The sequence below is a fragment of the Squalius cephalus genome (assembly GCF_949319135.1).
Source record: "Squalius cephalus genome assembly, chromosome: 3".
Classification (NCBI taxonomy): Eukaryota; Metazoa; Chordata; class Actinopteri; order Cypriniformes; family Leuciscidae; genus Squalius; species Squalius cephalus.
This window is the reverse complement of record NC_137124.1, coordinates 23,542,986-23,559,991: the sequence shown is the minus strand read 5'-3', so window position 1 is coordinate 23,559,991 and position 17,006 is coordinate 23,542,986. Positions and strand designations below refer to the sequence as shown.

At 36.6% G+C, this 17,006-nt stretch overlaps 1 protein-coding gene across 21 annotated transcripts; it reads right to left on the bottom strand.

Moving 5' to 3' along the window:
• Positions 1-263: 263 nt before the first annotated feature.
• Positions 264-16,248, bottom strand: bbox1 (butyrobetaine (gamma), 2-oxoglutarate dioxygenase (gamma-butyrobetaine hydroxylase) 1). 21 transcript variants are annotated; one of them, XR_013820626.1, is made up of 10 exons: positions 16,088-16,248; positions 15,613-15,661; positions 13,969-14,352; positions 13,275-13,389; positions 7,943-8,141; positions 4,274-4,379; positions 2,549-2,745; positions 2,014-2,180; positions 1,156-1,684; positions 264-988 (listed from the first exon to the last, which is right to left on the bottom strand). XR_013820626.1 is itself a non-coding variant. In XM_079866994.1 (9 exons), exons 3-9 carry the CDS (start codon positions 14,323-14,325, stop codon positions 1,524-1,526), a joined length of 1,302 nt encoding a protein of 433 aa, XP_079723120.1. In that variant the 5' UTR covers positions 14,326-14,352; positions 15,594-15,661; positions 16,088-16,248; the 3' UTR covers positions 264-1,523. The 21 variants fall into 21 exon arrangements, 4 of the variants coding, with proteins under 4 accessions (XP_079723120.1, XP_079723119.1, XP_079723121.1 ...); XR_013820627.1 differs by having other exon boundaries at positions 264-1,004; positions 1,159-1,684; XR_013820628.1 differs by having other exon boundaries at positions 264-1,004; positions 1,169-1,684.
• Between the last annotated feature and the right edge of the window lie 758 nt (positions 16,249-17,006).

The following is a 17,006-nucleotide window of genomic DNA, read 5'->3' as shown; positions in this document are numbered from 1 at the left end:
AGTCAGATGAAATAACGAGGTAATACATATGAAAAAATGTATTTCATTTAATCAAATTACTTTGCCACGAAGAAAGACGATAACGCGCAGAAACCTTCCCCGCTGACCGGATCCCTCCATTGGGCCGATTGAGTCAGGCTTACATCATCAAAAACCTCTTCATTAGCAACATTCAAAAACTGACCTCTGGTATAATCAGAAGATTTATAGCCACAGAATTTGAGTGTTTGTATAAGTACATGAATGACAGAAATATGTCTGGGTATATTATAAATGCGTTTTATTGTCATTTTGAAAAAGAGTTGCCAAAACATTACAAGTAACACTTCAGCTCCAACATTTTTATAAACCAATAGCTGCATGAGCTATATTTGCATTGTTGCTGCATTTATACAAATTGGCCAGTTTTCTTTATAAACGTCATATTTGAGGCTTTTCAAGTATTAAATAGCTTAATGTCTACTGCACATGGCAATCAGTACACACAAGTACTGATCATAATTTAATGAACTATCCAATCTCCATATATCAAAACAGAGATACTTTGTTTCAGACATCAGCTTATAAATATTTTTGTGCCAATTGAAAACATTTTTTTCTCTGCAAAGGTCAATGGCCCATCATTGTCCAAACTACTATTTACAATACAATACAAGAAAATACAAATTAAATGGTTCGTTAATCTACGGTAAAATTAAGTGCAAAACAGGAAGAATATAAACAATATTGGTAAAAATCGATGTATATTAAAATGACTGCATTTAAACAGTACCATAAATCATGATGGCATCATAGTCTTAGAACAATATTTATGTGGAGAAAAGGGAAAAGTACTGACCGTTAGAACAATAAGGCAAAATGTACGACATCAGAGGTTGGATAAAACAAAGTGTGTCATCTCGGACTTAGAGTTGTCACTTTTTATAGCATGGACCATATGAATGACAAAAACATTGGTGGATTAGACCAGTGGTTCTCAACTCCAGTCCTCGGGACCCGTTGCTCTGCACATTTTGTATGTCTCTCTTATCTGACACACTCAGTTCAGTTCATGGAGTCTCTCTTAACGAGCTGATGATCTGATTCAGGTGTGTTAAATAAGGGAGACATACAAAATGTGCAGAGCAGCGGGTCCCGAGGACTGGAGTTGAGAACCACTGGATTAGACCAATAAACACACTATTGGTTTAATCTAGTACGATACTTCAGGCAGTTGTCCACACAGAAGCGAAATATTTAGTTCTTAACAAAATTTCAAGTCAAGCCAAAAAAATAAATAATTACTGCGCTTTCCAAGTATTGTAAGTGCAAGAAAGTGCTGGAGACTCAAAGAGCCCCTCAGTAAAAGGCCACAGTAATAGAATATATTAACTACAGAAGCCCAAATATCAAACTTGGCAAAACTTAAATGCCCAACAGAAAATATGCCTAGGATCCAAACCTTTTTAAGGCTTTCTTGAGTTGTTTTTAAAGTTACTGATGACGCAACACTAATGACTGTAGTGTGGAGGATGACCAGATGTCTAGCTGTCTCCACGGACAGTCTTCCGGAGGATCCTGAGACGGGACATGACCTCGTCCCAGTCCAGATATGCTCCTTCTAGATGTCTTGAGTTCTGACCTCGCGACAGGTAGCTCTTTCGGCCATGCAGCAGACGCCAGTTATCAAAGGTCACCAAGTCACCTGCGCAGAGACCAAATGAACAACCAGCGTCAGTCCCTTATTTAGATGTGCAAAAAAAGTTTCAATTCTAATGTTGTCATATTTGGTTTAGTAACAAGTATAGCGGCAATGGGGAAGCTTTAAGGATTCGAATTTGGAATAATTCTAGTAAATGTTTTTGAAAACCTTGGATTTTAAATGGAAAAGTTTGCCAAGCACAGACTGAGCCTAGTCCCAAATACAAAAGCCTTCTAATGTAGAGAAAACCTTAATCTTTGTCTACTGTCAACTATAGTACAAATGTGAGTTAAAACAATCTTAATCTGAAATAGGTAAACGGACGTACTGACCTGGTTCCATTCTGTATGTGAACACATTCTCAGGCCTGCTGAGCAGCTCCACAAAGGCCTTCAGAGACGAGTAGAAAAGCTGAACCTGATGCAGAGGCAGATCCAGCACAGAGTCTCTTGTGGCGTTGTTATAGTTGATCCTCACAACCCGACCATCAGAGTCCACACTGCACATTACAGACATTTTTGTATTCAAAACTATCAGGATTTATGAGAACTTTACAGTGTCTTGTTGTCGTTTATAAAAGCAACCTGTACAATTCTGTGTTACACTGTAGAAAGCAACTCATACAGGTGTGGATCAAAAATAGGATGATTTTTGTGATGGACTATCCCTTTAAACTTTAAATATTTCGCACTTGCGAGTCTCAGTTGCACAACTGGCCATGAGATGGTGCCGTTTAGTACATTATTGACGTATAGTCAATGATGATGATGATTACAAGTGACAAAGCTAATCCATTGGATTAGCTATGCATGATTATGTGAGTGGATGAGGGATGAGTGAGTGTGTATGCGTCACAGTCTGTCTTACTCTATAATGTGGTTTTTGGACTGCACGCTGAAGTCACAGTAGTCGGATCCGCTGTCTGTGAAATCGACCCTGAGAGAGGAGAGGATGTTAAACGCTTCAGGATCTTCTCTCCGGAGCTGCTCCGCCATGTGAAACCCATCAACCACTTCACTCTCACCACCCTGTTCAGCCTGACAGACACAATGCAGGAACTGGACCTACACACACACACACACATATATAAATATATATATATACATATACATATATATATATATAAAACACACACACTCATGTAGGGTGAAGTCAGCCAAAGTGGGACATCAGCTAAATTGGGACAAATAAGCTCTTTGGTGTAGTTCTTAAAAATAAAAATAAAAGTGTGATAATGGTGGGTGGTCTTGAAATGTCATAACAGTACTTCATTTAAAAATCTACATTTGATTGGTCAAATATAAGCCATACAGCATGCGGGTGTGGTGCCCATACATAGTTTAAGTCTAATAAAAATGTTAAGGTTTAATTTCTAATGCAAACAGTATTTAAATATTCTATATACATTTTTATTACATTTGTTCATATGATAATTACATTTTATGCAATGATGTGCAAGTTTCTTCGTTCTATTTAAAAAAAAAAAAGTTTTGTTACTGTCCCAATTTACCTTAATGTGTTAGATAAAATGGACGTTCAGCTAAAGTGGGACATCCTATAAAATAAAAGATAATAAATTGCTTACTGTGAAAAGGTTTTTTTTTTTTTTTTTTTACAGAAAATGTAACAAAGCTATAGGCAGAAAGGAAAAAAAATGGGGAAAAAACATGTCAGCTAAACAGGAGAGGTATCAGTGGAGTGAAGAAAGAATGAAAGGGACGAAGAATGAGTACATGGTTAGATTGGAGGCAGGCCAGGAAACTAAATTTCTTTTTATTTGGCCAGGGCACGGTGTGTTCCAAAATCCACCCTTGAGAAAAGAGTGAAAGGTGTTGTGAGTGGATGTAGTCATGCCGTTGGCAGAAAAACAATTGTGTCATAGTCGTCTGAGAAGGAACTATGGCAAACATGTTAAAGCTTCTTTTGCAAAGATGTGCAAAAAAAAAAGCTTTTAAATATGCAAAAGCTAATGGAATTAAATGGTTTTCTGAACAAAACAACAAAGCAGGTTATTACTGGTTCCAAGACATTTTAAAAAAGGAGCCCAGAGTTGTGCATGACACATCATCATCATCATCATCATCATCATCATCAACAACAACACAATCCGCTAGTGAGTATGTTTTAATGAAGTTACTCTTTTACATTTTGAAAAAATTCTATTAAAAAAGGATTTGTACAATATCCTCTTGTAAGCAATTGTATTATCCAAGCACAAACTAGATGAAAAAGTGCGTCCCACTTTACCAACTGCATTGTCCCAATTTACATGAAAACGGCTGTAGAATAAAAATGGGTTCTTATCATGTTTGAATCTCTGTATATTAAAAAAAAACAAAAAAAACACCCATATTCCTTTAAAAAAAACAGTTGAAGATACAAGAGACATTGAGCATTTGTTTAAAACATTAATAGTGTAGGTAGAATAATTTATTTGTATTTAATACACAGTTTACCAAAAAGTGTCCCAATTTTTTTTATATATTGTGTGTGTGTGTGTGTGTGTGTGTGTGTGTGTGTGTGTGTGTGTGTGTGTGTGTGTGTGTGTGTGTGTGTGTGTGTGTGTGTGTGTGTGTGTGTGTACACACTCACCCCAGGTGGATGGTGCAGAGCAGGGTAATCTGTGTGCAGGCTCAGCTCTCCAGAAGTGTACGCAACATTGTTAGCCTTGTGCTTGTCCTGCACTTGCCACGTGTGTCTGTGAAAGCACAGGGGGGACAGTGGATCAGAACAGGTGACCATGGCTTTGTAAAGTTTTACTGCATCTCTCCATGTATTTATTGTAGGAAACCACAGCTGTAAAATGCTTTCTTGATTTAGTACCATCTTGAGAGTAAATTTAAAGACTAAGGAATCACTGCAATGAACAAAGCAGACACTTTTGTTATGGCAACACTGCAAGAACGTAGTGATTTTTTGGTGGTGAATTCTTGATGAACCTGCTCACTGCAAAAAAAAAAAAAAAGTAAAAAAATAAATAAATAAATAAGTAAAATAAATGTAACAATTGTATTGAATCAGTATCTGTTTTTTTAATAAAAACATACATTTACTTACAGAAGCAAAACAAGCTTCTGATAATAAAACTTTTCATAATATAATATGATAATATTTATTTTCATAAAATAAATCTAATATTTATATATATCATAATTATTTTTCCTATTTTCCCCAATGACAAGTTGTTGTTTTTCTTGTTTTAAGCCTAAATGGTTAGATTTATGCTTTAAAAAAGTTCAATGAGGTATGAAAAATTAACTTTTTATATTCTATACCCGGATGATGCACTTATTTAACTGAAAAGTTTAATAAAAAAATGAAGTGTGGAATGTTGGACAGTTCATTGACTCAACTGTTTCAGCTTTAATTATGTAGCAGAAAGGGAGGGGTTATCAGACTGTGAAGCTGGATGACAAAACAACCTTAGAAGTGCAGTATACTGTATATCGGTTTTGGCTACATTTGGCTAACTCTGTCACATTTTTCCATATTGTCATGTATTATTAATGTGTGTTGTCCCTGATTAAATAAACAAATAAAAATAAATAAATAATGCACCATATGAGACATAACACAAGTCTTACACAATTTTGCTTCTCCTCTTTTTACTGGAAAACAGTACTTTACTGCAGTTTGTTAAAGTATCTGTAGTACTTAAATAATAAAAAAAAGCACATTTAGATTATGAAATGATGTTACAGTAGTTATTGTATCAAGTTTGCTTATCCAGAGCTAGCTGAACTAACAGAATGATTCAGTTCCTAATGAGACACTATCTGAAATTTGACTGTTTGACTCTGTGCCCAAAAAAGGCAGGCGTGTTAGCACAAACCAATAGAGAAATATAGGACCTACATACAAGACAATTTCCTCCTGTTATCGAACTGAAGGAACAGGGAATCATGGAAGAGGGGTACAGTAAGTGTGGCTTTTTTAAACTGAAATGAGGCAGATTAGTGGTCTCAATAAGATAGTTAAGACTGTATTAGACCAGAATCCTCCATGTGAGACACACCACGGTCTCCTCTTTCAACCAGAAGATCCCTAGCCAATGAAGTCTTGATTTGGCAGATGCAATGCTTTTTGTTCCAGTCTGGGTCAGGTGAAGCTAAATTTTGGCCAGTTTGACTGAGCTCCTGGGGCTAGCATGGTGTTAAATCACTTAGCCTGTCACTTAACAGGTGTCAGCTGAGAGGGAGCTCACATGCAGGACTTTGTGCTTGCAGCCAGAGGCTCACGTTGTGCCTGTTTCTGTTCTCTCTTCTCTCCAGATCCTCTATCTGTCTGTCCCAGGCTGTGATTTCCATACACTCATCCTTCCCTGAATTTTTCTCTGTATGTTCTAATGAAAGGCTTTGTTGTCTGGCAAGAAAAATAAATCAGATTTGTATTGGTTTAAAATGGTTTGACTTTGGGCTCACTAATAATCTTCCAGAGCAAATGGAACAAGTTTAACCGACTGTAAAGCAAGGCTCTTTCACATCATCTCTCATTTAGATGCTCTCAGAGGCAGTTTTCTGAAAACGGAATATTGTTCTGATTGTTGGCCAAAAGCTTTCAAATGATGGTAGACAGATGACTCATTCCGTGATATCCATGGTGATCTTTTACGGAACAGCCTTATGGATCGGCTCTATGGTTGCATTACCAATTTGACACACTACTTCACTCCCAGGTCAAAAGCCAAGATGTGTGCAGCAGAAACAGACATATTTTACCTTTATCTGTAGTCTAGTTTAAGTCATTTCAACCATTTATTTAATGGTGTCTAACTGAAAAATAGTTTTTAGCCTTGCCTTTAAAATAGCTTTTAGTCTTTCTTAAAATGCTGTAAAAGTTTTGGTGTTCAAGAAAGCTAGCTTATACTGTATATACGCGTATGTATAGCCTAGAGTCAGTACGATTTTTTTTTAATAAATTAATATTTTTAGTCAACAAGGATGCATGAAGTTAATCAAAAGTGACAGTAAAGACATTTAATATTAGAAAAGATACTTTTTCAAATAAATGATGTTCTTTTGAGCTTTCTGTTCATCAAGAATTATGAATGGAATGCATCATGGTTTCCACAAAAATATTTATCAGCACAAACGTTTTCAACATTGATAATAAATATTTCTTGAGCACCAAATCAGCATACTAGAATGATTTTTGAAGGGTCATGTGACAGCTTTGCAATCACAGGATTAAATTACATTTTAATATATATTATATTCAAATAGAAAATTATTATTTTATACTTCCCTACTATATAGTAGGCGAAAAACAGTATGTGACAAAAGTAGTATGTCTGAATTCACAATACTTATACAGTAAAAGAATAGGCAAAAAGTACCCGGATGACCCACTACTTTTGGCGAGATTCTGAATTGTGCATTTGATGGACACTTTACTATCCCATGAGGCCACGGGAGAGGATTTGTGAATGACAGAAATGGCGAACCTGGCGAATGCAAAACGTCCAGATTACATTCATACTACACACATTCAAACTATATTGAACATACTTTTTTTTAGCTGTCGTGAAATAATTACTTATTCAAAACAAGTACCTACTCAACAGAGTATGGGATTTGGGACGCAGCCCAGGTCCTTTAAATGGCCTTGTATTCCTTGGCCGTTGGAAAGAATCCTCAGACCTAATGAGACGGGTGCCCATACCACTACAGACCCCCTACCATGTTTTGAGGGACTTTTTCATTTCCTTCAATTATAAACCTGTCCAGATGTAAAGCATTAAGGTGAAAGATCAGACCACATTACTCATCACACCATATTCCGTTTCCCATGACTGATGGGTTTGTGCCCTTGTCCCAGCAGGTTATTTGTCTTTGTAGATCTTGAAGTGAGAATGACAGTTCTGGCATAATTGGCAGTTTTGCCCAGTTTTTGGTGTAAACAGAGTCACAGATGTTCAAAATCAGTTTAACAATTTCTGAAATGGTATTTTTGAGAAACTAACTGTACTGCCTGCGACCACTGTTTGGAATGCGCATAATTATTTTTCATATAGTTTCCAGTGACAGATTACATACATTTGCACTATACAAATAGGCAGTCAAAGGTTTTCAAACTGTTCTTGATCATGAGGTAAGTACTAATGTCAGCAGTATAAGAATGACTCCTAATACTATAATATTTCTCTAAAAAGTCTGCACTATTAAAATGACTGTATTTGCTCAATAATCCAATTGTTAAATCACTCTAAATATAGACATTGCACTGCTTTCATTAGAGAACAGCCAAAGCTACAGACCATACCCGTAAAAGGTGAGGCGTAGATAGCCGATTCTCTGGCTCAGCCTGGCCACCTGGCCCTTCTCCGCTGGAGCCCCCCTCAGGTAGACGATGCCAATGCGCCGCAGAGCCTCCAGCCAGGCCAGAGCAGCCTTGTCATCATGTAGAACCTCCTGGAAGTCGGCTGTGGGGATCTGCAGACCAGAATCCCAATACTCACGCTCTGAAACACAGATACAACATCACAAAGCAATTACACAACTTAGCGTCTAGAATGACCCTTTCATTTACTTTCATTTAATTCAACGTTCTTTCATGGAAACCAGCCTCTTAGACTGAACTAGCTGAAAGTTTTCCACTCCTGGAAAACCGAGGTCCTGAACTACAATCATTACACCATAACAAGGATTCCCAAATGTTTTTTGTCAGCCAAGCCCATTAATTAAAATGTTTAAAACGGGTAAGATAAATTTCAATAATGTAAAAACACAATTGCATGATCAAAGTCGGTTAACAGTCACATGACATGCAGGTAAATAAATAAAAACATAACGTAATTTTATGATTTGATTAATTATTTGATTTTCATCAACTCGCAAACCTCCTACAGTTCCCCCATGAACCTCCATTTGGGAAATTCTGCATTGGAAGGTCCAGTGGCAAATTACAAAGCAGTCAACAATGACTAAAGTCTACATTAGTATGTGGGAATGATGTCAGCATTACTCAAAAAGTAGCTCAAATCTTTTCCAAGCTAAACATGTTTCTCTCTATCTTTCCTATCTCTGTTACTCGTTCTCCTAGCACCCTGATTTACAATGCAAATAAACACATGATAGAAACTTCTCACTTACTGTATAACCATCACTAATGTCTTTCTTCACATAATGAAGGATTGTGAGTGTGTGTGCGTGTCAGGGTTGAGGCCAGAACACATTGGTCAGAACACTGTGTGAGGGCCTGCATGTTTGACTGTGAAGGAATACTGCTGGAAAACTCTGGTTCTTATGTCTACTTCCACCGACGGCCTCTAGAGAAGTGTGCATGTGTGAGCATTGCAAGCACATTATGCCTGTAATTCACTGCTTGGACCTTTATGCAGTGGAAGCATTTTTCAGCCCTGCACTTCCTTTTCAGATTCCCTCAGTCAAGTAATTTTCCCCAATTAAAGAAGTCACATTCAAAAGTTTGGGGTCAGTACGAGTTAAAAAAAAAAGAAATAAATACTTTTGTTCAGCAAAAATGCATTAAATTCATCAGTGACAAAGACATTTACAATGTTACATGAGAAATACTGTTAATTTGAACTTTCTATTCATCAACTTATCATACAGTAACATTGATAAATTGATAAATGTTTCCACAAAAACATTAAGCACCAAAACTGTTTTCAACATTGATAATAAAATGAATGTTTCTTGAGCACCAAAGCAGAATGATTTCTGAAGGATCGTGTGACACTGAAGACTGGAGTAATAGTAGCCATTACTGGAATAAATTAAAATATATTAACATTTTACAATATTACAGTTTGACTGTATTTTTGATCAGATAAATGCTGCCCTTCTCAATCTGGCAGCTATTGTTATATATTGCTGTTACAAATTTCCTTTTTCATAGAGGCATCAGCCATTCGTTTACTATCGAATTCACATTAGCTGGACTAGCATGAAAAATGTCCTCAACTTTTTTTTTTAGTTGAGTTTTTTTAGCTTAGAAGCTTGGCCACCCAGCTGACTAACTAAAATACTATGCTGTTAACACTAACCCATAGTTATAATAAAATGTGTAAGTTTTAAAATGACAAAATGCAGAGAGAGGATACCTTATTGCTAAAAACGTCATGGTATACACTGACGGAAGTATGAATATGCAATCATATAAACATGCAATCAAGCTAATGCAAACAAAACCAAAATTATCTGACACACAAGGCTGAGAAAATACCCACAATCTCCCTCTAATATTAAGGCCCTGGAATGAGTTTGGTAGAGAGAGAGAGAGAGTGTGTGTGCGAGAGAGCTGGGCACTGGGCCCAGGGTGAAGTGGTTCAGTCGGTCCAGGTCAGTAATGTTCAGCTCTTATAAGCGTGTAATGCTCAATAATCTCTCTCTCACTGACATACTATGGTTTCCTGGCAGGGCTGATGTCGACTTCAGAGCCAGCCGAGATTAATATAATGTTATCATTCTGTCCAGCTGGTGCCTCTGAGACACTTTAATAAAAATTGACATTATTTTTCAATGACCCTTTCAGTCTCTAAAACAGACGGAAACACATTTATGCACACAAAGGCAAGCAGGAAAAGAAAGGTGTCAGCTTATGTGTGTCTGAACAGTTTCCATCAGCATTGCCTCTGTGAGTTTTCCAGCTATGGTAATGTGAAGCCGTGGCTGCTGCTGGCAGACCGTTATGTCCAGTCAAACTCTGTCAACAGAGTCCCTACTGAGAGCTCAGCACAGAGCAGAGTTCACTAAGAACAGGACAGACAGAAGCTCTCAACCAGAGTACAAACCACTTACAGCAATCATTTTCTGGGTTTGGAAAATGGATTTAAATGATTTGAATAGCTCAAATTACATATGCGCAGCATCCCGTGCGCTTCAGTTTCTATGCGCTTCTCAAATAAATTAAGTAAGACACCCCATTTGAGTCAAGCGATTAGTTTTCCATAAACCATTTGGAAAAATAAGGTTTTAAACTACTTCAACTGTTATTTAAGTCATCTTAATCTTTGGTCTGTGTCAGTGTGGTCTTTTTCTGTGTGGGAAGGGTGAACTGTTTTTCATCTAATGCGGCAATGTGACTGTTTGGCTATTTTGAATTTAGATGAGAACAATGTGGTCTTGGTGCTCTGAAGGATCATGATGTCATGGGATACATGATGTCATCTGAACCAGGACATGTAACTGCAGTAAAGCACACTTGTACCCTCTTGTAAATGGGACACTAAACATCAACACTAGAAAACTCCTTTAAGTAATTCAGTTCACTGGGGAACTGGGTTCACTCAGTTCACTTTTTTTCAAGAAAAAAAAAGAAAATGTATAAAAGCTAGAAACAATAATCAAAAGGCTTTATCATAATGACGTAATTAATGAGCCTAATTACCTATTCTCTCCAAGATCTTATATACTGTATTATACAACCTTAAGCATAAGAGACTTCTTTCAAAAACCATCAAAAAATCTGACCCCAAACACACAATCAATGTGTGTATAAACCTATATGGTAACACTTTACTTGAAGGGGTGTGCATAAGACACATGTCATGAATATGAAGGAGGTTTTATGCATGTTTATGACAACTGTCATTAAGTGTCATTTGCTCAGTTATGACATTTTTTATGCAAATATGACATTGTTTGAGATTTCTTTGTTATGACAACTTGACATAAACCAATACATCATAACCTGTCATAAATGTGTCATAAACATGACATAGCAGATTAATTATCAAACTTAAGAAACTACTTAGCTTTATGGGTTAACATTACATTCAACTGTCATGTGGTTGGTTTTGACATTGGCTGTCATGATACCATTATAACTGTGTCATGAATATATTTCTGACCACTTCTTTTCCAGTATTCCAGTATTAATTATAAAATAATTTGACAGTATTAACACTTAATGACATTTTAATGACAAATTAAATTTGTATCACTGTAGTTGTGGTCATGAAAAATATTCATGACACTGTTATAAAATTATTTGACAAAGTATTAACACTTAATGACACTTTAATGACAAATTCAACTTGTACCACTGGAAAAAAAAAAGTGGTCAGTAATATAATGTAATGTTAACCCATAAAGCTAAGTAGTTTCTTAAGTTTGATAATGAATCTGCTATGTCATGTTTATGACATATTTATGACAGGTTATGTTGTCTTGGTAATGTCAAGTTGTCATGACAAAGACACTGACAGGTTATTATGTATTAGATTATGTCAAGTTGTCATAACAAAGACATCTCAAACAAAGTCATCTTTGCATTAAAAATGACATTATTGAGCGAATGACACTTAATGACAGTTGTCATTAACATGCATAAAACCTCCTTCATATTCATGACATGTGCCATGTCATGATTATGAAGGTGTCATGTCAGTCTTATGCACACCCCTTCAAGTAAAGTGTTACCAAATATATACATTATAATCATTTAAAATAGCTGTTTTCCATTTGAAGATTTTAAAATGTAATTTTCCTGTGATGGCAAAGCTGAATTTTCAGCATCATCAGTCTTCAGTGTCACATGATACTTCAGAAATCATTCTAATGTGCTGATTTCATGCTCAAGAAACTCCATGGAGGACACATTAGTTGTCTACAACTGGTGCTAACCAGTCAGGAAATGGCTAATGCCAGATTACTGCCCAAGACAGACATATTATTGCAAGGTGTGTGCTTTACAGACCTCTTTCAAGCAGATTGAAGCAAGTTTATATGGGAGGTCTTAAAACAAGTGGCAAAACCGTCATATTATGTGCCAGTTAAGGAGCTTTGTTAAACACATGCAAACCTTGTGTGTTTTACACCTCAGCTGGAAGCAGACACTTGCGATGTGTAGTCTATGCTTTAAACCGTGGACATTTATTGGTTGTCTTTCACTGTTTTAGGGGGCACGAGGGGATGCCTTTTGTGCCTTTAAACTAAACAGCAGCATAATTTCCTAAATTTTAGAGAGAAAATCACAAGATTGAAAACAACAGTAAAATCTGTAAAACTAAAGAACATTTGTGGTGAGCAGAATCTGTTTCAAAGCCCCAATGACATGCATTCATTTAGAAAATCTAATCTTAAAATCTCAAGACACACAAATATGTGCAGGATGCTTGTTCTGGCAGACACATTGCTCAACCACGGCATCCCTCAAGAGCGGTGTATAAGCACAACAGCTCACTCTTCTCAAATGGCCTTAAATCTCTATTCCATGTGGCAGGAAGTGGAAAAAGTCTTTCCACTCAGGGGTGATTCTGGGGAGACATGCCTGCACACTACAAAAGTAACCGCGGTCCAGACCACACGTGCAACAGATTAATTCAAATAATGCACAAATATTAGCCTACATGAGTGCATTTCAACTTTATATTAATTCATTAATATAAATGAATTAATTCAATGCTAGTATTGTTAATCAGAAAAGTATACAGTTATTATTTTATAAGTTTATTATTTTATATACGGTAAATAAAGTTATCGGTAAATAACTTATAAACTTTAAAAAAAAAAATGTAATGGCCATACATTATAAACCATAGAAAGATTAGAGATGCATATACTGTAGGTGAATAGAGATGGCTAATACAAAGATTAAGGCAACAAAGACAAATAGATAATGATGAACTCACCATTAAGGAAGAGCTCCTCTTGCAGAGCCTGTCTTGCCTCAGAGGAAAAACACCGTTTCTTCAGCCAGTCAGGATCAAACTCACTACTGTGCTGATCAGGCCAAGTTATGGACACCTATAATGAGTTTCATGAAAACAGGTTTAAGGATTATTGGACTATGACTTATATTTAAACTTGGTTGAAAAGACCAGCATATGCAAAAAAAGGGGGTTTTTGCAGGTATGCCATAGAAGAACCATTTTGGGTTCCTGAAAGAATCTTTCAGTGATCAGTTCTTAAAATAACCATTTTTTCTTGTGTAAAATCACCTTCTTTTTTTCTCTTTTTTTTACTATAAAGAGCTATTTGGGAAATCTTCTCATTTACTCACGCTCATTTCGTTTCATACTTAAATGAATATCAAGCTTCAAAAATGACATAAAAGCACTTCAGTTGATGGGAAGATTAGCAGTGAATAAACCAGGAAAACAGCACAAATAAGGACTACATAAATGCTTATGGAATGCAGCAGCTTTAGTCCCCATCTACTTTCATTATATTCAAAAGAGCAGTGTGGACTTTCTGGACATCATCTTTTTACAGAACATTCAGCAGAGCATGTTTATTCTCATTAGAAATGACATGATTACTAAATGATAACAAATTTCTATTTAGGATGAACTATCCCTTTAAGCTTTGCTCACCAAGACCAACCTTATTGTCCATCAGCTGGACTTGGTCCATTCCGGTGTGCACGTCCAGATCTGACATCAGCAGCCTGCGTGCTTGCGCTGACTGCAGCGTGCAGAGAGGACACTGGCAGTTATCCCTCAGCCAGGTGAACGGATACAAACTACAACTCCCATCATCCCAATCGATCCGCAGTAGTCTCTCCTGATCCAGTGCCCGGGCCTGCCTCACTCCGAGACTCCCCCCAGTGAAGGGCATAGGAGCCGCTGCCAGTGTCTGATTCCCAGTATGAGGCGTCTTGATCAGTTGAGGACGACTGTGTGTCCCTTTAAGAGCCTGGAAAGCACCTCTGGACACCCAGCGAGTAAGAGAGGACAACATCCTGATCCGTGAGTTGCTGCTGCTAGTCTGAGGACACAGAAAGTATGAGGTTATTATGTTCATATAACATCCACACCCCTTCACATCCTCTTGTACCCAATAATGATTCACCACAGCAGAATGTACTGTTGTAAACAATAAATATGAATGATGCACAGGTGTGTCAAAGGTGTGTCTTAAGAATCATATTTTGAAAGCAGTCTCTGAAGTTCATCAAGGCTACATTTATTTGATCAAATATACAGTATTTTTGTGACATATTCAACTTTTTTCAGTTTTTTTTTTTTATTAATAGAAAGTAAAACAACAGCAATTATGTAAAAATGTATTTTGTTGTAACATTATAAATGTATTTACTGTCACTTTTGATCATTTTAATGCATCCTTGTTAAATAAAAGTATTAATTTCTTTAAAGTAAACATCTTACTGGCCCAAAACATATGAACAGTACTTAAATAGAAAAATAAATGTAAACAGAAGGCAGGTGACTGGCAGTTTATTGTGCTGTTGGTCTGACCGTCCAAAAGCTGAGCCAGCTCTTGATGAATGATTACTGCAATTAGGCTACATCATCCAGATCTGACTTATCTGAATGACTGTCAGGGCGCTTATCTTTGACTTTGACAACACTAAATACAATATAAATACACAGTCTTACATCAAAGAAACCAAGATTAAAGCGAGCTAAGGTGACTTGATGACTTTAGCACTACCACACTAATCAAACTATGATTTACTGAACTCTGCACTTCACCTTTACTTGCACTAGTAAGAAGAATTTGACTCTTTCATGTGGAACATTTCAAAGAAACAATCAAGGCTACCTTTGTGCTGCGTTTCATAACCCAAACAATAATAAAAACAATAAATTGTTTTATGTAAATTTTAGAATGTCAGATTTTGAGTGTTGTTAATCCATTAATCCCAAATTATTTTATTCTGTTGATAGCTGTGGTTTCTTGTGAGATTTATACACCTAACATTACATTATTCTAATAATGTATAAGAATACACAGTCATTTCAATACAAAGTAAGTATTTTTGGGTTTACAGATACCATGTTATCTTTATAACGCTTACCATTTTCCTCACACATTAGGCTACGAATGGGTTTTTATACATGAAAATACATAGACCTATAGCTTGTCTATCAGGCAGCAATGCAATAATCACATTTGTGGGTCCATGATAAAATAAATATAATAAACAATATGTTCAGTGTATCGTAAACAGACCTTTGAGCATTGGTTATGTAATGTGCAAGCACCTTAGCTCATGTGACCTACATGTCTCAGGGAGCACGGAAGTAGGTGAAAGATCACCACTCCATTCCCCCTGCAAACAAACACATTGCCTCCAGCGTTACGACAGCACGTACACACACACACACACACACACACATTATAGTTGCCATGGAACAGAAATCAAACCAACTTCAAAATGTATTGTCTTTATTTAGACTTGATAGCTAAATATGTATCTGCCTTTGTTATTTCCGGGTATTTTAGCACTCTTTCTAGCGCTCTTTAGTAAATAAACAGTGAAGCAACTGACAGAAGGTCTACCCTACAGGTCATGATATATTACACGGGCCATTTGAAGCGTAACCTAATAAACACAACAACGATATCGATCTTTCTTTCATTAGTCAAACATGATACACGCGAACTTCCGTTCATTACATAGAATTCAGCTACCATATTTAATTTTCGTTATTTAAATTTGATGAGAAATGAGAGAAAAATACAAGCAGACACTTACCGTGAAGACGTGGGTAATGTAGCCGCGGTTATTTCAGCCTTATATAGTGCTGAGAAGCGTGAGAACTCAATGTGCTGGAAGTAGGTGAAGGTTCACATGCACTAGGCTATAGCGCTGCTGCTGCTGCACACACTCACTGGATCATCATAATGTGTGTGTGTGCTGCACTGGATCTGACTCTTGGCCAAAATTACGTGCGGCTTTGCTCGACAACTGTTCTTTTCAATGCTTGTTTGTTTTTGTAACTGCATTTTATTGGAGCTGGCATGTGGATTTGGCTTTTATACATATTTAAAGGAATATGTAGGCCTACCCACACATTTGTAAACATAAATATATTAAACTGCATTAGGCTAGGCTATACTAGGCTACAGCAGCCTAAAGTAGCCTAAGGTTATTTGAAGATCAGCAGTAATGATTTCGTTTTTGATTACACAATAATGTTGAATCAACTTTTTGTATGTAAAAAAATGAACAAATATAAATCATATCAGAACTTTTGCACCTTTTACAACCTCTGCAATGCCTCTGAAAACCAAACTGATATTCAGAGAAAAAACTAACTGCATAACGTTTTTATATCCACTACACAAGTCACAAACAGACATGCTGTGCAGCTGTGATGCCTGAATACTGGATTTTAGCCCAGGTCTCTTTTTTGAAGATAATTACATCTTTATAGCTTTAATGATTGATTTCCAGTTAAGGTTAGTACACAACGTACCAATTAACAATTTAGAAGGTCTACAGATAGGTCTCTATAGTAGGCTATTTCCGAATTCATTCACTTTCATTCACTCACAAATTTACACACACACACACAAACACGCACACGCACACGCACACACACACACACACACACAAACACACACACACACACACACACACACACACACACACACACACACACACACACACA